General features: G+C 50.0%; 1 protein-coding gene across 1 annotated transcript in view; it reads left to right on the top strand.

Moving 5' to 3' along the window:
* Positions 1 to 20,330, top strand: part of Uroc1 (urocanate hydratase 1) — a 38,605-nt gene that overhangs the window by 11,115 nt on the left and 7,160 nt on the right. The window contains exons 7-18 of the mRNA XM_052719053.1: positions 154 to 220; positions 312 to 455; positions 1,522 to 1,610; positions 2,579 to 2,641; positions 2,909 to 3,088; positions 3,538 to 3,635; positions 4,185 to 4,257; positions 5,361 to 5,482; positions 7,392 to 7,462; positions 13,924 to 14,022; positions 18,058 to 18,157; positions 19,450 to 19,531. Of these exons, the coding sequence (XP_052575013.1) occupies positions 154 to 220; positions 312 to 455; positions 1,522 to 1,610; positions 2,579 to 2,641; positions 2,909 to 3,088; positions 3,538 to 3,635; positions 4,185 to 4,257; positions 5,361 to 5,482; positions 7,392 to 7,462; positions 13,924 to 14,022; positions 18,058 to 18,157; positions 19,450 to 19,531 (1,188 nt within the window). The remainder of the gene's footprint in view (positions 1 to 153; positions 221 to 311; positions 456 to 1,521; positions 1,611 to 2,578; positions 2,642 to 2,908; positions 3,089 to 3,537; positions 3,636 to 4,184; positions 4,258 to 5,360; positions 5,483 to 7,391; positions 7,463 to 13,923; positions 14,023 to 18,057; positions 18,158 to 19,449; positions 19,532 to 20,330) is intronic.

Genomic DNA, 20,330 nt, shown 5'->3' on the forward strand with positions numbered 1-20,330 from the left:
ATGCGATGTTTGTCTTTCTGACTCTGACTCTGGCTTATTCTGGTTAACACAATTGTCTCTAGTTCTAAGGAAGGAGAATGTAGGAGAACCTTTGAGGGTGGTTCAAGGTTTCATCTAAAGATCCTAAGCACTGCCCTTTTCTTCTCTGCTCAGGTATGGCCAGATGACAGCGGGCAGCTATTGCTACATTGGTCCCCAGGGAATTGTCCATGGCACAGTGGTGAGAGACGGGCACACATGATGAGTGGCGGGTCCCTACAGGTGGACCTGCCAGGAGTGGACAATAAGCACCCTGCCTCCCCTGCCTACAGCTCACTGTGCTGAATGCTGGTCGGCGGTACCTGGGCATCGAGGACTTGGCAGGGAAGGTCTTCGTCACTTCTGGGCTTGGTGGGATGAGTGGGGCTCAAGCCAAGGCTGCAGCCATCGTTGGATGCATCGGAGTGATCGCAGAGGTGATCTGGGGAGCCGCTGCCTGTCCCTCCAAACTCCCTGATTCATTCATTCACTTCTCTGCTTGCTTGCTTTCCTCCCTCTCCGTCTCCTTCTATCCTTTCCATCTCTGCCCTCCACACCTTTCCACTCTTCCCACACCCCACTCTCTTCTTGATTTCTTTTACCGAACCCCCTCACCTCCTCCACAAAGCCTTGTACTACCTCACTGGATGGGGCCCTGTGGCAACACACGGGTCCGGCTTGCACAGTGCCCACCACCCTCCATGTTCTATGCCCACTAACTTCCAGTCCACAGAGTTGTACTGGTGTATGTACAGCCATTGCTTCCGGGGTCCGGCCCCTTCCGATGAGGAACCTAGATGACAGAGAATAAATATTTGTGAATTGAATTAGTATAGAGCACCCCTCCCCTAGCTTTAGCAGCTGACATTGGATGGATGGAGGAGGCAGACAAGCCACTCCTTCACAGAGGTGTGCACAGGGGCCTTGCCCTAGTGACTCACATCTGTTCGGAAGATGCCAAGGTCAAGGAGGGAAGCAGGGGCAGCAGGAGGAAGGAGCTTTGAGCTAAGTCTTGGGGACACACCGTGTAATTGGGCTTAGTTGACACTGCCTGTGTCTTGCTTATGTCTGAGCTTTGCTAGAACTGTGCTGGGCTGCAGGTAACAGGCCATCTGTAGCCGCTTACGTAAACAGGAGTTTTATTTTTCTCATGTAACTATCATGTAACTGACAGAGCTGGTATTGGCTCAGCAGCTCAATGATGTCAGTGCTAGCGCCTCTAGATTCTTCTGGGTTTCTCTCACGGAGATGAAAATCGCTGCACCAGCCAGCTGTGCCATCCACATGCAAAGCAGGAAGAAGGGCGAAGAGACGTGTCCGGTCTGGCTGACTATCTCAGTAGGAAAGTCTTGTCTCGGAAGCTCCTTCTTTGCTCCCATTGGCTGTAGTGACTGCCCTGAGGCTGCATCATGAAAGTGGGGTGGGAGTGCACGGGGTGGCGCCTCTCAAGAGGTTGTTCAGGAGTGATGTGTGTAATGGATGGCCTGTGTCCTGTGACCTCAGGTTGACAAAGCTGCACTTGTAAAGCGCCACCGGCAAGGCTGGCTGATGGAGGTGACTGACAGCTTGGACCACTGCATTGTGAGACTCAGGTACAGTTGGCTGCACAGGACTCAGAGCACTTGACCCTGGGCATTGGAGGCAGGGGAGGAAGCGTGGCTAGGGTTGTTCAGTACCTGATGTCCAGCCACAGGTGCCGTCTGGAGGCTTCACTGGGGAAGCATCATGGGAGGGGTCTCTAGAGAGTCCATTTCCCAGGGATTACTGCTGCTGGCTTGTGGGCAGCCATGGGGCTCTGAACTTGAGACTCTCCTACATTCCCCTCCAAAATACTGGAATTGAGATGTATGTACCGTGACTGGCTTAATTATATTCATCCTCTTATCTATTTCTATTTCTCCAAATTATTTTGGAATCACCATTGGTAAATCCTACCACTTGCATGTCCTACCCCAGAAGTGAGTTCTATGAAGAGCTTATTAGGGCTGAGACACCCATTTTCCAGTAACCACTGCAGCTCAGCTCGACCAACTGGGACATTCCAGCATGTGTTTTTCCTTTTCATGTATCATGGAGTATGAGAGAACATACCTCACCCTAGCTCATGCCTCCAGGCCCACACTCATTCAGGTCCAAACTCACACAGACCCATGCAGGCCCACACTTACACAGACTCATACTCACACGTAGGCCCACAGTTGCACACAGGCCCATACACACACACACACACACACACACACACACACACACACACACACACACGCGCGCGCGCGCGCGCGCGCGCGCGCGCGCGCCATCAGTCACACACGGGCCCATAGTCACAGAGGCTCACACTCATACACAGGCCTCCAATCACACACAGGCCCACACACTCACATAAACCCACTCTCACATGGTCCCACTCTCTCACACAAGCCCACACTTACACACAGGCCTAGGTGACCTCTTAAGCCTGTCACATTCAGCCAGCATTGAGCTCCCTGTGTATAGGCACAGCAGCTACATCCAGGGCGGCTGAGGACAGGTGTGGGTCAGCTGCTCTGCTCTTGTGTCCTTCTAGGGAAGCAAGGAAAAAGAAGGAGGTGCTCAGCCTTGGCTACCATGGCAACGTGGTGGATCTTTGGTAAGTGGAAATCAGTGGCTTGAGTACCTCAGCGGTGCTAACCAAGGGCTTCCAAGCCACAAGCTCTGAATCTCAGCCCTGTAACTCCTGGGAAGGTCATGATCCTCACCCAGACACACAGCCTTTCTGTCCATGCATGTTGCAAAGGAGAAAGTAGACACTACCTACAAGGTGTGGCCGGGGAGATGTGGGCTGCAGTTTCGGCTGGCTGGGTCTCCCCAGCCCATGCTTGCCTGCCCTGTTCTGACCACCCCACCACTTCCCCAGGGAGCGCCTGGTCCATGAACTGGACACCACGGGGGAGCTCTTGGTGGATCTCGGGTCGGACCAGACATCCTGTCACAACCCGTTCAATGGTGGCTACTACCCTGTGCAGCTTAGCTTCTCAGAGGCCCAGAGCCTCATGTCCTCCAACCCAGCTGCCTTCAAGCACCTGGTGCAGGAAAGGTGGGTGCAGGGCAGGACAGCAGGGCCTGCGGGATCCTAACCTTTCTGAGTCTCAGCTTCCTTCTTTCAGAGGGGATTGTGGGCACAGTACTTTTGGGAATGATGGGGCAATCTGAATTGATATTTGTCAAATCAAAGGCAGCTTGCATGTCTGTGCTGGGTACACGCTAGGACACCCGAAGTACCCTTGTCTGGTACATTGGACCTCAGGGTCCGATGGAGAATTCTGGTTTAGAGGGGCACTACAAGACAGGGGGTTTTGAGGGGTTCAGGGTTTTAAGTAGACATGGGAATTAGTGGTGCTGGGAGGGGTCACAGTGAGCTAAAGGAGGCTGGTCCTAGAGGGGACTTTTCTGGCACTGGGTTTAGAAGGCCTTAGGAAGTTTGATGAGGTGGGGCTGCGGAACTGGAGGGCAGGTCGGGGGCTGCTGATCACCTGTTTGTTACAGCCTGAGGAGGCATGTCTCAGCCATCAACAGGTTGGCCCAGGAGAAGTTCTACTTTTGGGACTACGGTAACGCCTTCCTCTTGGAGGCTCAGAGAGCAGGTAGGCAGGGAGGGAGGCTGGCCAAGTGGTGTCTGGGGCCTGTGTGAGCACACCTGGGGAAACTGTTTTCTCCCCATTGCACACCCATAGCTCAGCCACACGGTCACCCAGTGAGTACCCAAGAGCTCTCACTGTGCCTTTACCCAGTTTTCCCTTCTTGAAGCTGGGCCGGCCAGGCAGCTGGGCCTCTCTGGGCCTCAACTTCTCCTTACATTTTAAAAATATAAAAGGCCCAGAGTCCGCAAAAGATTGACTCCTTCCAGGCCTTTTTTCATGGCCATTTGCAGGGCCACTTGCAGACCTAACGGGATGAGGTCCTCTGCGTGGTGCCTCTAGGGCTGACACTGAGTCCGTGAGCTCATATGTCTGTACCCTACACCTAGACCGCACAGATGGCAGTGTACCATCCAGGGCTGCACGCGGCTTTTTCTCCTCTTATTTTGCCTAAGGAAAGATCTTGAGACTCTGTTCCCAGCCTTTCCCAGGGCCCCTTGTTTAAGTCACTGTCTGTGTGGCCATGAATGCTCACACAGATGGACGACTCCACAGGAGCAGATGTAGAGAAGAAAGGAGCCAACAAGATGGAATTCCGCTACCCCTCCTATGTCCAGCACATTATGGGGTGAGTGATGGAGGTTCCATTTTGGGGGTGTCTAGTACCTTTTCTGCCCCCCTCAGGACTTAGAACCTCCAACACTGATCACCACAGGGCTGTGTGCTGAGACCTCACCCAGTTGGGAAGTAGCCAAGCAGTGGTCACAGCATTTCCACATAGCACACAAGTGCAGAGGTGGCTTCTGCAGGGCCTCAGTGAGAGGACAGGGAACCAAAGGGCCTGGTGACCAAGGTCATTCCCTGTGCACACCACCCTGCCAGGTACCCACTCATTTTCCTAAATGATGTGGCCAGGAAGCTGTCCTTCGCATGACGATTCAATCCTGAAGACCAGGACCTACCGTGGCTTGAAGGCCTTGTGCCATCCGGCTGTTCAGGGCCAGTCTGAGAAGGGCCAGCACCCCAAGAGAAATGGGGAAGTAGGGGGACCCTGCAGGAACCAGAGCCAAGTAGACCAATCAGGGAGTCTGGACTTTTAGACTCACAGGTTTCAGTGTGCACAGAGAAGGATGTAAGACATCTCTGGATGGAGTCCAGAGAGGCAGAAGTTGCCTTCTGACCTTTACTGCTGTGGGTGGGAGCAGAGCCAAGGGTGGGCTGGGACACTGGGGTCCAGAGCAACTGGATTTTCCCCAGGGAAGAGAAGCAGGAAAGAGACCGCAGGGATAAACTCAGCTGTGCTTGGCAAGTATGGAGCTAGCATGGCCCAAGGCTATAGCATCCCTCTGTCCCACTTCAACTGCTGCAGAAGCTGAGTCACCAGGGAAGGCCAGGCCCAGTGTACACATTTACCCACTTTTCTCAACTGTTTACTTTAGGTTTTTATGTAGTCTTCCTAAGGGTAGTGTGAGAAAACATCTGTTTGTCTTTGTCTTGTTTCCCTGTTTCTGACGCTGGAAAAGTATAAGTTTAGAGATAAGAGCAGAGGCCAAGGAGGAGGCAGAGGAGCAAGGAGGTCCTCTAAGACTCTTTGCTTAGAGGCCGACAGTTTTGAGCTCATTCTGGATGCTGCCCATCTTCCCTAGGCCTGCCTACATGCCACTCCCCAGCTCAGCAAGAAGGTGCAGGCAGCCCAGGAGGTTGTGGCTAAAGAGACATTTGTTCTTGCAGGGACATATTCTCCCAGGGCTTTGGGCCCTTCCGTTGGGTATGCACATCAGGGGACCCCCAGGACCTGGCTGTCACCGATCATCTGGCCACATCTGTGCTGGAGAAAATCATTGACGATGGAGGTGATTCTTCTGGGTGGGTGGTACTCAAGAACGGTTGGTCTCCCAAATCCCCTGCTTCTTTCTGTAGGATACCTGGTGGCTAGTGTCTTATTCTACATGAATCTCAGGATCACAGGTTGCTGCACAAGGGGACCTCGGGCACTTTCAGGCCTTGCTCTCTCAAAACTGTTCAGAGCATGAAGCTTACACACACACACACACACACACACACACACACACACACACACACACACACACATCGGGCTCTGCCCTCCAACCCTCTGCTCACCTCTGCCTCTGTACCTGCTGGCCGCAAGGCACAAGTAACTTTAAGTCAGTTGACTATCCGTCACTGTGACAAACACCTGAGTGAGCCAGCCTTCTTAAATGGAGGAGGTTTTCTTTTGGCTCTTGGCTTCAAAGGCTTCAGCAGTGGTCAGTTGGCCCCACAGTTTTGGAGTGGAACACCCCTAGGAGCCAAAGGGAAGAGTAGCCCCAACATCTCCTTCAAGGCTACACCTCCAGTGATCTCACTTCCTTCCATCTCTTAAAAGTCCCATCATCCTCCAGTAGTGCCCCAGGCTGGCAACCAGGCCCACAATCCCTGGGGTTTGCTGGATGTTGATAAGCTGCTGGCCCTCTCTGACCCAGCCGCTCTCCTGCAGGCCCCACTCTCCAGGAGTAGGGGAGGGAGTCACTGGAGCCTTGGCCTTGTTGGATGTGTTTCAGGAACACTTCTCATTCACTTCGGCTGTCTTTTGTGAGCCTGCTACCCCCATTGGCACTCACCTAATGCTCAAGTTCTCTGAGCACTGGGCCCTTGAGCTCATCTTAATCATAGATGCAGAGGTTTGGTTCTGCCTCTTAGCTGGGTGACTGTGGTCTTCCTGTGTCTTCATGTCCCTGCTGCCTTCTTGAAGCACATTGTCCTTTCTAATGGACTTGTCATTGTCAGTCAAGTGCAAAGAGGAGGCCAGACCAAGTCGAAGGAAGTAGCTGCGGTTTTACACGGGGAAATCTGGTCCACTGCCTTCCCAGCGTCTCTAGCTCAGAACAGCTGCCTGTCCCTAAGCAGGACAGCTGGATGTCAGCTGGATGGCTACCACCCAGTGCTCCGCAAGAAGCAGAGTGCTGTCACACCTACAGAGGTGATGGCTAAGAATCCCCAGCACAGCCAGCGTCCAGCTGCAATATGACCTGCTCTCACCGAGCAGGGACACTCTAGCCTGAGGAGCTTCCATCAGGCAGAGCAGACAGATGCCGAGGACCTCCAGGGCACAGACCACAGTACAGGGCCGTAGAGTAACAAGCAGTGATGGGTTCAAGAGCACCTTCACCCCAAACATGATTTTCAAAGTGCGAGTTTGTTTAAGTAAGATACCGATGTTCTCTGTGCGGTCCACTGAGTCTTGGCTCTCACCTTTACCAGTCTGCTCTCATGAGCTGCTCAGACTGCTGTCACCATGGCCACCCTCCTCCTCTTGCCTCCTCCTCGGGTAGTCCAAGCACTCCCACTTTCGAACTTTCATCCTGGATACTCCCTCTAGAATTCTGTTCCCACAGAGCTTCTCAGCACTGAAACCTCTGACCTTCCCTTTCTTGGGGAGCCTTTATTCCCATGATGCATCACCCCAGTAACCAGCTCATCACACTCTTCTTCATAGCCAACTGTGGTTCTTGTTCCTGTGCCTGGCCTGGTGTCTGGTATACAATAGATACTCAATAGTTGTTCTTTGAGGGGTGAATGCATCAGGGATGGGCTGCACAGGCCCATACGTTAGGTGCACTGGTTCCCAGATTCAGGACGGCTAGCGTAAGGGGAATCACCTGAGGTCTCCAGGTACCTGTGGCAAACATCCAGCAGAAAAGAGTTGGGGCCCCTGGCAGCAGCTTCCAGGGCCTGAAATACCCCTCCCCTTTCTCCCTACAGTGAAGGCATCTGTTAAGCTACAGTATATGGATAACATCCGCTGGATCCGGGAGGCTGCCAAGCACCAGCTGGTGAGAGCTTGACTTGGGGGAAGATGGGTATTGCAGAGTCATGAAGGAGGCTGAGCTGTGAAGAAATTGCCCAGAAACAAGGTGCAGGCATAGAGGTCTCAGCGCAGTCACAGCTTGTCATGCCCTGACAAGGTGCAGACCCTGCATCCATGCGACTGTTGACAGCAGCACCATGGTGGCCACCTTATCCAGGAAAGGGCTTGTAGAGGGATGTCTGGGTAGCAACATGGAGAAACTGGAAGCCTTAGACAGTGTTGGTGGGGGTATAAAGCAATGTAATCTAGCCAATCTATGCTATCTATACACCCAACAGGATTGGAACCGATTTCAGGGTGCTATAGGTACTGTAGATAAAATACCAAGGCAATCCAAAGGGCTCTTGGCAGACAAATGGGTCAACAAAATGCCTCTCCTTACAAAGCAACAAGTAACGGCATTCCACCAGTCACTGACACGGAAGGACACGATGTCAAGAGAGATAAGCCAGACACAGAAGGACAAACCCTTGCCAGATGCCACTCACATGCAGCCCCTAGAGTAGGCAAGTCATAAACAGGGAAGTAGCAGGGTGTGTTCCTGGGCTGGGGAGGGTGTGGGGAGTCAGTGTTTCATGAAGACTGAGTTTTGGCTTGGGAGAATGAAAAGGTCCTGGAGCTGGATGGTGGGGCCTGCTGCACAGCACTGTGAAGTGGTTCATGCCACCAAGCAGTATGTTGAAAAATGATTAAGGTAGTCAAATTTATGTTGTGTGTATATCTTAGCTAGGGTTTCTATTGCTGCGATGAAACACCATGACCAAATGCAGGTTGGGGAGGAAAGGGTTCATTTGGCTTCCACTTCCACTAGTGTTGTAGTCCATCACTGAAGGAAGTCAAGACAGAAACTCAAACAGAGCAGGAACCTGGAGACAGGAGCTGATGCAGAGACCATGGAGGGGTGCTGCTGACTGGCTTGCTCATCATGGCTTGCTTAGCCTGCTTTCCCATAGAACCCAGGACCACCAGCCTAGAAATAGCCCCCCCATCAATCACTAAGAAAATGCCTTACATCTGGATCTTATGGAGGCATTTCTCAGTTGAGATTCCCCCCTCTCATATCATTCTAGCTTGTGTCAAGTAGACATAAAAGTAGCCAGGACCGTGTATTTACTGATTTTTTTTAATGAAGAGGATAAGAAGGGTGATTTGGGACTCTGAAGCAGCAAACAAAGTCATCCTTCATCCAGTCAGCCCACAAACAGTCTCCAGAGTTCCCGTGGGAGGTGAGAGCTCAGGCACCTGAGCTGGCTCTGTGACATTCTCAGCTGAACGCCCTGGGTGAGAGGCCCAGCCTCCATCTATGACATGGAGGCAGTGGTGCTGGATCTTGCAGTGGCCTCTGTGTCCCTCCCTGGGCACAGCTCTGAAGGACACCGACACCGCCAGCAGAGGGACAGAGGGTTGGTCTGAAAAGGTGCCTGATGATAGAGCAGCTGCCAGGCCCTGGTTAGCGAGGACAGGAGACGGAGGAAATTAAATAAAGAAGAAACATGTGGTCCACACATGACTATGCTAGCCAGCAGCTCCCGAGGTCTCAGGGCCAGGAGGGAACTGTCCCCATCTTGGCCCATCCCATCCTGGGGCCATATTTTGCATGTGTGCCTCCATAAAACCCCCATGTGCCAGCCACAGTCTCTGTGGGGCCCTGGGGCTAGGGACAGGGCAGAGGGAATGCAGTAGACAGAATGCACAGCCATCCTGAGAGGCGGGGGAAGGAGAGGCAGAGCTGCAGCAGAGATGCAACTGTCTGGGCCTGCTACAAGGGATGGGTTCAAAGCCAGCAGCACATGCCACGGGACCAGCAAGCAGAGCGTGCTCTCCGCCTTTGAGTGGAAGTGGTCAAACGCTCGCTCACCCTACTTCAAGATGCTTTTCTCTCGAAGGCCGGCGATTCTTTTTATATACGACATTCTTGACAGACTTGGCACTGTGTTCACTGCCCTTCTCAGTGCTGTGACCGAATACCTGACAAGGACTCCCTGAAGGGGAGAACATTTATTATGCGCGGCTTGAGGGAGCAGTCCCTCCCAGCTGCGAAGGTATAGTGGCAGGTGTGTGAGGCAGCTGGTCACACTGCATCCCCAGTCAGAAGGCAGAGGGAGATGAACACTGGCCTTCCGCTGGCTGTAGCTTGAGTTTTCCTGCCTGGCCCACAGTCAGGACAAATCTCTCTCACCTGCCAGTCCCACAGCCGTCAGACCCAACCAAGTAAACAGAGACTTATATTGGTTACAAACTGTATGGCCGTGACAGGCTTCTTGCTAATTGTTCTTACAGCTTAAATTAATCCATTTCTATTAATCTATACCTTGCCACGTGGCTTGTGGCTTACCGGTACTTTACATCTTCCTTGTCCTGATGGCGGCTGGCAGTGTCTCCCTGACTCAGCCTTCCACTTCCCAGCTTTATTCTCCTCCTTGTCCCACCTATACTTCCTGCCTGGCCACGGGCCAATCAGTGATTTATTCATTGACCAATCAGCAACACATTTGACATACAGACCATCCCACAGCACTTCCCCTTTTCTTTTCTTAAAAAGGAAGGTTTTAACCTTTACATATCTCCAAAGTCAGCTTGGTATATTTGGGAATTTGGGCGTAGTTTCTCTTACTACTTCCTGCTGGAGGGGGGGCGCTGTATCTTATGGGGACACAAAGAACATTTTAGGATTATGGAGTAGTCCGTGAGGCTGTATCGTCTGAGCCAGTTGCCTTGAAACCATTCTGGATGTTGGATCATCTGGGCCATGGTGTCATTGGAGACCTTTCAGGGGGTCTTGGCTGGTCAAACCTGATGTATCTTAATCTGGAACAAATCCATAGCCTCTGGCTTTCTGTGGAAACAAAAGCAGAGACTCCTTTCCAAGGCAACACATTCTTACATCCAAATTTTGAAGTCAAGTTATCTTTAAAATATACATTTTGGCATAACTCAACAGCTTTTACAATCAAATGTTTTTCTGCAGTTAAAAATCCCAAAGACAACACAATCCAGATTCTCTGTGTAATATTCATCTTCACGTGGCTTATTTTTTATATTAATTTTACTGTGTCTTTAAAGACTTTATTTTTTAAAACTATGTATTTGTTTATATAACTGTATATATCACCTTTTTTTGTCTCTTTCAAGCCTACGTATATTTTACACACATTTTAAACTATTACATCTGAATCTATCTTATTGTGAATCTATTGCTTTAGGCTGCAGCAGCTGTGGCTGCTGGCTCCGCCCACCTCAGCTTCCCAACATGGCTACGTTTACCACCAGCTCTGGGAGCTATCATGGGTCTATGCTTTTATCCAAGCAGGGTGTAGTCCAGAAACCTCTTTTTTTGTTTTGTACCTGCAAAAGCTAAATCCACCACGCAGCTTAATGTGCCACTTGCAGAGGCCTCATTCCTGCCATACTGCAGGTCGAGCGCGCACACCAGGAACCCACAAGTAGCTCAAACCAGCAGCTGCTGCTCATTTGAGAGAGACAATTAGAAAGCTGTTTTTAGCTCCATTTTAGAATCTTTTTTCTCAGTTTTTAGGTGGAAACTCTTGCCACCACGTTGGACGCCATTTGTTGCTAGAGTTTTCTTGCCTGGCCCACAGTCAGGACAAATCTCTCTCACCCGCCAGTCCCAAGCCGCTCAAACCCGACCAAGTAAACACAGAGACTTATATTGCTTACAAACTGAATGGCCGTGCCAGGCTTCTTGCTAACTGTTCTTATATCTTAAATTAATCCATTTCCATTAATCTATACCTTGCCACGTGGCTTGTGGCTTACCGGTACTTTACATCTTCCTTGTCCTGATGGCGGCTGGCAGTGTCTCCCTGACTCAGCCTTCCACTTCCCAGCTCTATTCTCCTCCTTGTCCCGCCTACACTTCCTGCCTGGCCACTGACCAATCAGTGATTTATTCATTGACCAATCAGCAACACATTTGACATACAGACCATCCCACAGCAGCTGGCTCTCTGCTTTTCACAGTCACGGAGCCCAGCCCGGGAGATGGTGCTGCCCACCTTAGGCGTCCCCTCTTCATTTAGTCTTTCCTAAAACTCTTCCAAGTGTACCACAGACGTGTTTCCATGACCATTCTAAATCCGGTCAGATTCACAGTGAAGACTAACTACCACAAGCCGTTTTATATCTGTGCTTCCTCATTTCCCCCCAAAAATCTGAACACCTCACAACACTGATTCACACTTAGAGATTAAAAAAAAAAAAAAAAAGACTGGAGGCCCCTGTAGTTCCTAAGGCCCTTTGTGGGGCCGTTGCTAAACAGTGAGGATCCTGGCCCCACTGCCCAGGCCAGCTCTGAGCTCAGGAAGACATGAGTGACCCTGTCGCCTGTCCTTGACACTTTCTGCAGTTTGGGCCAGATCCTCGGGTAGGAGGAGCAGACACACGGCACTTTCTTTAAAGAAACTGTGATTTTTTCAGCCCAGGTACTACCCACATTTGGGAAGGAGGCATTTTTTAAATTGCAGCAAGATACACATAACTATGCATAAATCTTACGATCCTCCTTTTAAGCATTTTCAGGGTGCAGCTCTAGAGTGTGAAGCACATTCAGTGCTGTCTGGCTGCCCTTGGCATCCGTTTCTAGAAATTTCTTATCTTCCATCTGAAACTCTGTTTCTAGTAAACACTACCCTCCCTCCCCAGCCCTGGGTGCCCTAGGGCACCACACACACCCCCCACACGCTCCACCGCCACCACCGCCTGTAGCTTGGGGCAGTGTTTGTCTATCCCGACTGGCTGGCTCCAGCTGGCATGTCTCAAGGTCTTTCTGTGCAGCATGAGTCAGAATCCTCTGTCTTTCCAAGGCTGGAATGTTACAGTTTTCCCTCTCTATCTGAGGTGGGGGGTTGGCTTCCACATCCCGGTGGATGCCACAGCTCACTCAGATCCTTAGTACATTTGACCTTGTGTTGGCACAGAACCGACGCAGGCCCTCCACATGCCTTTTATTGCTTTCTGGATGACTTGTTAGACCTAAGACAAGGTAGAAGCAATGTAAATATTAAATATTGAGTCACTTGGGAAATATTCGCATGCACATTCAATACAAGTGGGTTTTTTTCCCTGAATGTTCTTTTTTCTTTCATGTGTTTATGTGTGATATTCATGTGTATATACATGTTAGCTCATATGGGGCACATGTATGTGCTGATTCATGCGCATGTATGTCTGCGTTTGAGGCCAGAGGTTGACACTGAGTATCTTCCTTGATCACTCTCCACTTTTTATTTACTGAGGCAGGGTCTCTTGTTGAACCCAGGGCTTGCTCTCTAGCTCGGTAGGGTGCTCCAAGGATTCTGTCTCAGCCTGCTGAGCACCAAGATTACAGGTGGGCTGTCCAGCTTTTCCGTGGGTGCTGGGGATCTGAACTCTGGTCCTCATACTTTCATGAAAAACATTTTATGCACTAAAGTATCCCCTAACCCCTTTCTTGACCTTTTTTTAAAGATGAGGTCTTACTATGCAGCCCTGGCTGCCCTGAAACTCACTATATAGCCCAGACTAACCTCAAACTCACAGAAATCAACTTGCCTCTTCTTCCTGAGTGCTGGGATGAAAGGTATGTGCCATCACACCCAGATTCCCTGAATGTTCTTGATCAGTAGCTAGTTGAATCTGCCAGGGCAGAAGCTGGAGGTACGGCTCCATTCCGCCACGTGAATAGACCACCTTTGGCCTGTCCATGCTTCAGCTACTGGACATCTGTGCTGTTTCCGCATCTTGCTCTTATGAATGATGCCACCATACTCATGTCTATGCACACACCTACCTCCGGGAATTCTGGATTAGTCTCTACTTGGTCCACACACCAAAATTATCTGCAGCCATCGCAAGTAGCATCCCGGTTGAGAACCACAGGGTTAAGAAATGACTCATTTTCATTTCTGGAAGCTCACTGGCATTCCCTTCCGGAGGTGCAATACAAGAGCATGAGATCCAAGTACCAACCTATAGGGAGGTACCCTTCTGTCTGGGCCTCAGTCTCCTCATCTGTGTGATCAAGCTCACGGCAAGAATGCAGCATCTTCCTGGAGACTCAGCTGTGGACTGTGGGGAGAGTACTCTCTGTAAGCCAGGCTTGATCAAGTCTCACACTAGTGGTACTGTGATGATGTGGAAAAGGCTCAAAGAGGCAGGGCCCACAATGGGAAACGTCCATGGTTCACATGGAGTCAGTCTCTGAGGGGTCCTTCAGGGATGGACCCTAAGGAAAAGGACATAGAAGGGAATGAGATGGCCCAGACCTCATGAGAAGCCCATTTGTGGGCATGCAATGGCCCACCAGTGTGGTAGCTAACGGCACCTCAGCCAGGTAACACGGCTGTAGCATCACTCACATCTCTCCATACCACCAGTTCTTGGATGCTTGCTTTTGGCTGAGGGGCTTTCTCTTTCTCTCCTCTGCAGGTGGTGGGCTCCCAGGCGAGGATCCTGTACTCAGACCAGAAAGGACGTGTGGCCATTGCTGTGGCCATTAACCAGGCCATCGCCAGTGGGAAGATCAAGGTGACGTAGCCTGTGGTGCTTCAGGGAGGCTTCATAAACACCTTATCACACAGGCCCTGCTTGGGCCTTCCCGACGGGGACTTCCTGCTCACACCCCAGTCTGCCCTCCCCACCTCTCCAACCTTCTGAGAGCTGCTCACATCAGCACCCTGACCTTGCAGCAGGGAGATTCCACCCTCCCCTGGCTGAGTTCCTCTCGAAGGCCTTGGACACTGTGGGGCAGATAAGCAGAGGGGCCTAGGGAAGAACTGCTCTGGGAGCCAGGCCCTGCTTGAGAGGCAATGGGGAGGGAAGGAGAGCATGGAGGGCCTAACATCCTCCCAGAGCCCCAGCCCTGATCATACGTCACTGTGCTGGGGGAACTAGAGACAAAGGCTGAGCAGCCTTGTTCGAACACAAGTCCCGACAGTGTCTCTTTTGCTGTGACCTGGGTCACTCTGACCTTGAGTTTTTCAATCTGTGGGAAGAAGAGCATGCTGAAATGTCCAGTGTAGGTGTGAGGATCAAATGAAATACAGTCCACAAAAGTGATGTCACACATCTTTTCTGAGTTATCTTGTTCAAACTGTGACAAATGTCCCCAAGTTCGATTACTTTCCTCACACCTCTGGAGACCCAGAACCCTGAGCCTTGAAGAAGCCGGTTGCTCCTTTCCTTCTTGTTCTGGGTACTTGTGTCCTGTTGCGAGTGGCATTGCTCTGCCAGGAGTACTGGGAGTGCTACTCAGAGGTGAGGGTGAGCTAAAGAAAGGTGTGAGGTGTGGAAGGCCATCCCTGCAGACGGTTCAGGGTCAGAGCCCAGGGTAGCACCGGCAGCAAGAACAACAGCCTGAGCTCTTTGGGGTGCTTCCCAGAATCCCACTGTGTGTGAGGGCTGCTAAGAAGCCCCTGCTGGTATCAATGCTAGCACTCTCCCTCTTTAGTTCATCGGATAGTGTTTGATAGAGTTCTCCTGTGCTGGTGCCTTTCTTGGGACACAGCAGAGGGCAGGATGGACAAGGTCCCAGCTTCAGAGCTGGTGTAATGAAGAGGAGACTGATATATAACTCTTACATATGTAACTGCATAGCTCCTACATAACTGCTAGGAGATGTTTACAGGTGTCATGAGCCCTGGGAAAACACGAGCCAAGTGGTGAGGTAGAGATCCATGGTAGGTCAGGACAGACCTTCCTGAAGTTCTGGCATTTAACTGAACCCTGAATAAGCAGAGAGGCCAGAGAGCAATTTCACTGCAGAGATGAAGTCATAGGCACAGCATGGCCTGCTCAAGAAAGACAAGAGCAGCTGGGGGGTTCTGCAGTGCCATGGAGTCCTCAAGCCTCCCAGCAGGTTGCATCATATTTGGTGAGCCTCTGAAACTCCAAGAACCGCTGTGGACAGTTGAGAACTTTAGCTGTATCTCCTTCATTGTACACTTCCAAAAAGATGCCTGGGCCAGGACTAGGAACAGCATTACCTCATTGGAGCCAAGTGGCAGTCCCCATGGGCTGTGGGAACCAAGGACCACACTTGACAATGCAGGTGCCCACATCTCCTCTGGTGCCATCTTGCTAGCACAGAGTCCCCTCTACCCACTTTTTCCCCTCTGACCTCTTATGGCTCTGGGAAAAGCTTACTTTGATGATGGGACTGCTAGTCACAGCACGAGTGACCTGAGCCCACCTGCCCTCGGCCACACCTGCTGCACCACCAGGGTTAGTGGCACTCCACCACATGGGAACAGGCAGGAAAGCCACCCACTGTGCATCCAGGGTCCCCAGGGGTCCTGAAATCTTTAGACTAGCAGGAGCACTATTGGCACAGGTATGACTGATTGCACCGTGTGATCTTTGTCCTCACAGACACTGGCAGCACAAAAAGGACCCCAGCAATTACCTAGTCCAGATAACCAAGGCCCAGGGAAGGGAGGTGACCTGCTTAACATCACACAAGGAGTTTTGTCCATATCCCTGCTTCTCAGGTCACTAGAGGGCACTTCCTAGTTGTGCTTACCCACACCTACACCCACCCACCTAAAGCTGTCTTCTAGCCCTTTCCCTCACTGCAAAGGCTCAAGAATCAAACTTCCCAAGGGTGGATTCCAGACTTTATATAGCATGTATAGGTTTACACCCCAGCTCACCAGCTTTCAAGCTCTTTGGTGTAGGCCAAGTCCCTTAACCCTTCCTTGCCTCTGTCATCTTGCCTATGAAGTGAGCATGTTAGCAGTCCTGTTATCTGGGTAGGGTTTTGGTGAAGACCTATGCTCTCAGGCTAGTGTATCACACCGATGCACAGGAGCCCACTAGCAGCTTCAGATGCTTCTTGCTAGAGTGTTTAGCAGGACTTTCTTTGGACCCAAAGAATGTGAGATACATCTGTATCTCCCAAATAATGACATGGAAATTTCTTATTAATTATGAAAGCTTGGCCTTAGCTTAGGCTTGTTCCCAACTAGCTCTTAAAATTTAAATTAACTCATTTATAGTAATCTATGTTCTGCCATGTGGCTTGTTACCTCTGCTCTGTACCATGCATCCTACTTCCTCCACATCTGGCTGGCAAATCCCCTGCCTCTAAGATTCTTTCCAGAGTTCCTATCTTTGCCCAGAAGTTCCACCTATCCTCTTCCACCTAGCTATTGGCTGTTCAGCTCTTTGTTAAACCAATCAGAAGATGCCTTGGCAGAGACACATCTTCACAGTGTACAAAATCATTATCCTACAACATTTCCCCCTTTTTGCCTAAATAAAAATGAAAGGTTTTGGCTTTAGCATAGTAAAACTATATATAGCAAGAACAAGTATCAGGTAAAAATTATATTCACAATGTCCAATCCATTTGTATTTGACAACTTTGGAGAAAGTATTTTATTATCTATCCTATCTTGGTGAGTCCAAAGTCTTATACTTAAACCACTTTCTATCATAACTTGTATTACCAACCTAAAAATATCCTTTTAGACCTCAAAATTTTTTCTTAGATAAGCAACTTAAGCTTTTATGTCTCTCAATCTTTATAAAATTTACATCTCTTTTATGTTTCTTTTTGAATTTGGTAACAAGGAAAATTGTAAAACTATAACTATCTAGTCTTCAACTCCCATCAGAGACCTGAGAAAGGTGAAATATTATCTGAGTAAACAGGAAGTACAGAGCAAACAACTTGCAAAACTATAGAAATGATAGAGACAGCTGGCTTCCTGGACAGTCACCAAGTGTTCCTCTGCAATGTTGGGGCATCTATCTTCCACCTACAGACCTAGAATATCTGACCAACTTTTCCATGAAGCAGTAATTTTGAAGGACTGTCCTACCTTGTCTTGGCAAAGTTTAGAAGTCATCTTCTTTTGTGTCTTGCTTGTCCAATTTGGACAGTCATACTGTCAGCAGTAGAGGCAAGGGCAGTTTCTTACCCAGTGGCAAACTTTGCCACAATTGAAAGCAAACTCCATATAGAGGTTCTTCAACACCCATTGTCTTCTCTCAGGTAGATTGGTGCTGTCAGGAGCAGATGTATCTCACAGTCATGAAAAGCCTTATGTTATTAAACATCTTAAATGTCATATTCTGTAGGTCTCTGAAGTGTTTGAAGACCACCTATCTACCTAAAATATATCTGTTTGACCTTGAAAACATACCAAACATGACTACAAGTCATGACTACTAGCCTGCATTTCTTAATTATCCTAAATAGTTTGTAATAATAGCTTTCAAGGACTAGAACTTTACATTTTTAAATGAGTTGCATAGATATAATACCTTAAACAAAAGTAGAAACATATATACAGTATGTTATAACAAAAATAGCCTTAAATTTGTATCAATATACAAAACTCCATAACAATGTAAAATATTTGAGACTAGTAATTGCTTTTTAGTTTAAAAATTGATGCAATAATCTATGCTTTTATCTTATCATTCCTAAAAATGGGTCTATCTTCAAGGGGAAAGAATTCAAAAGGTACCTGGAGTAGCCCCACTTTCAACCTCTGCCTCATGCCAGCAAGCCTGGTAGACACTACTGACTGATATACCTTTCCCTGTCCCCTGCAGGCACCAGTGGTCCTGAGCCGTGATCACCATGATGTGAGTGGCACTGACAGCCCCTTTAGAGAGACTTCCAATATTTATGACGGTTCTGCCTTCTGTGCAGGTGAGGAAAACAAAAGGATTGTTGTCACTTAATATTAGCCGGCTAAGGAGATGCACATCCATAGTCCCAGCACTGCTGGCAGCTGAGTGGGACTGGGAGCTTGAGCTTAAGAATTAGAAGCAGCCTGGGTAACACAGAGAGACCTCATCTCAAAGGGAGGAAGTAGATTCCCTGTCTTCCAGGTTCTGGGCTGCAGGCTTTCCTCCTCCTCCTTCCCCTCCTCCTCCTCCTCCTCCTCCTCCTCCTCCTCCTCTCCCTCCTCTTCCTCCTCTTCCTCACCTAGCACCAGGGAAAGCCTAGATTCCCTGATCTCTGTGAGAACTGGGGTTGGGGGGGATGGAGGTGGATAAAGAGCTAAAGAGGAAGCTGCAGCCTTATGCCTCCAGGGTGGTGAAGCAGCAACAGTCACAGACCTACTCACACTTGTCCCTTAACATGTTAGAGACTTCGAAGAAAACCAGCCGGGGCTCTGCTTCCCCATGGGTGCCTGGTTCCATAGTTTGTTGGGCAGATGGCTGCCCTGTAATGAAGAGCTCTGCCCTGGTGCAGCAAAACAGCTGAGGAGAGACAGAACTGGGCCTGAAATAGTGAGGACCGACTAATTACTTGTAGCCAATGGAGAAGCCTGGCACTGCAGCCAAAGCACCATCCCCCAACAAAGGAAGCCAGAGGCTCTTAATCGGGAAAACACATACATGTACCTGTAGGACGACACCTCACAACTGAGCATGCTCGGACGGAGCCCATGCAGCTTCATACATTGCCCCTTCCAAAAAAAAGAAAAAGTTGGACAAAAATGCCTCCTGGGTAGAGGAGTGTGATAATAAGCAAAATTTTCTCTAAGTCATCTAAAAGAGTTGAGCCAGAATGACTTCTGGTTTTCTCTGGAAAGTCTATTCTGAAGCAAAAGTACTTCTTGGAGGAGGGCTAACAGTATTTAAAGGGACAGCACACCCACTGTGCAGAGGTGATCACCTCTCAAATACCTGTCCAGCGGCCAACATGGGGACCTAACTTCTCTGGTGGAGGCAAGAAGCATCTTTCATCTGCAATCCCTGCCCTAGGCATGAATGCGCATTCAGTGCCAGAGAATGTGGCTGTAGGGAAGGCTAATAGGCATAACTGGGCTTCGTCAGTTTCCCTTACTTCCTCTGTTTCTAGACACCCCCCCCACGCCTCTGTTCCCCACTTGCCCACTGTCACAGTGTTCTTCAGTCCCAAGAGGCAGCCTGTGTCTGTCTGGCCCTCAGACCCCCTGGGAATGACGGCTCGCGCTTGCCCTGTTTCTGCAGACATGGCAGTGCAGAACTTCGTGGGAGATGCCTGTCGTGGTGCCACCTGGGTTGCACTTCACAACGGAGGGGGTGTAGGCTGGTAAGAAGACATCGGAGAGCAGGCTGTGCGCTGATGTGGAGATGTGGGGACCTCTTGGGACAGGGACAGGTCCAGGGGCCGGGGTTCTTGGACTTGGATCCCTGGCCATTTGTTCTATTGAGGGTTTTATGCAAATGCATTCCTCATGTGAAATGGGAGCCAGAGGGTCAGTATGTTGGGGTGTGGAGGATGGAGGAGCAGAGAGGACACTTCTATAAAGCAATTCCAGCAGTTTGGCCCATACCTATCATATAGGACACAAAGGCCAGCATGAGCAACAGCCATGTTGGTTTCCACATTCCCTTTCCCACCATAACGATCTCACTTGAAATAATGGGAGCCCCTGGTTGCCAGGACAGCAGGTTCTAGGCTCCCCACTCTCCCCAGCTCACAGCTATGTTCACACAGCTCACTTTCCAGTCAGCACCAGGGCAGGGTCATTAAGGCCGCCATGGTGGCCTCTATATTAGTCGTCTTTCTATTCCTCTAGCTTGTACAGAGGAAAGGTTTACCTGGTTCACAGCATCACAGGTTGCAGTCCATAGTCAGTTGGTCACACTGTTTTTAGGCAGCACAGCATGACAGGAGCCTCTAGGGATGGGGGCAGAACCATTCATTCGTGACAGGGAAAATAAGAAGAAACCAGGATCCCTTATGATCCTGCAAGGGCACTTCCTCAATGATCGGAAGACCTCCCATGAGGCCTCACTCATTAAAATTTCCACTACCTCCCTCAAGGGAACATTTAAGATCCAACTATAGGGGTTTCATTCTGACTGGCATTGGGCATTCCTCTGTG

The sequence above is a fragment of the Peromyscus californicus genome, unplaced genomic scaffold, assembly GCF_007827085.1.
Source record: "Peromyscus californicus insignis strain IS unplaced genomic scaffold, ASM782708v3 Scaffold_6__1_contigs__length_162567912, whole genome shotgun sequence".
NCBI lineage: Eukaryota > Metazoa > Chordata > Mammalia > Rodentia > Cricetidae > Peromyscus > Peromyscus californicus.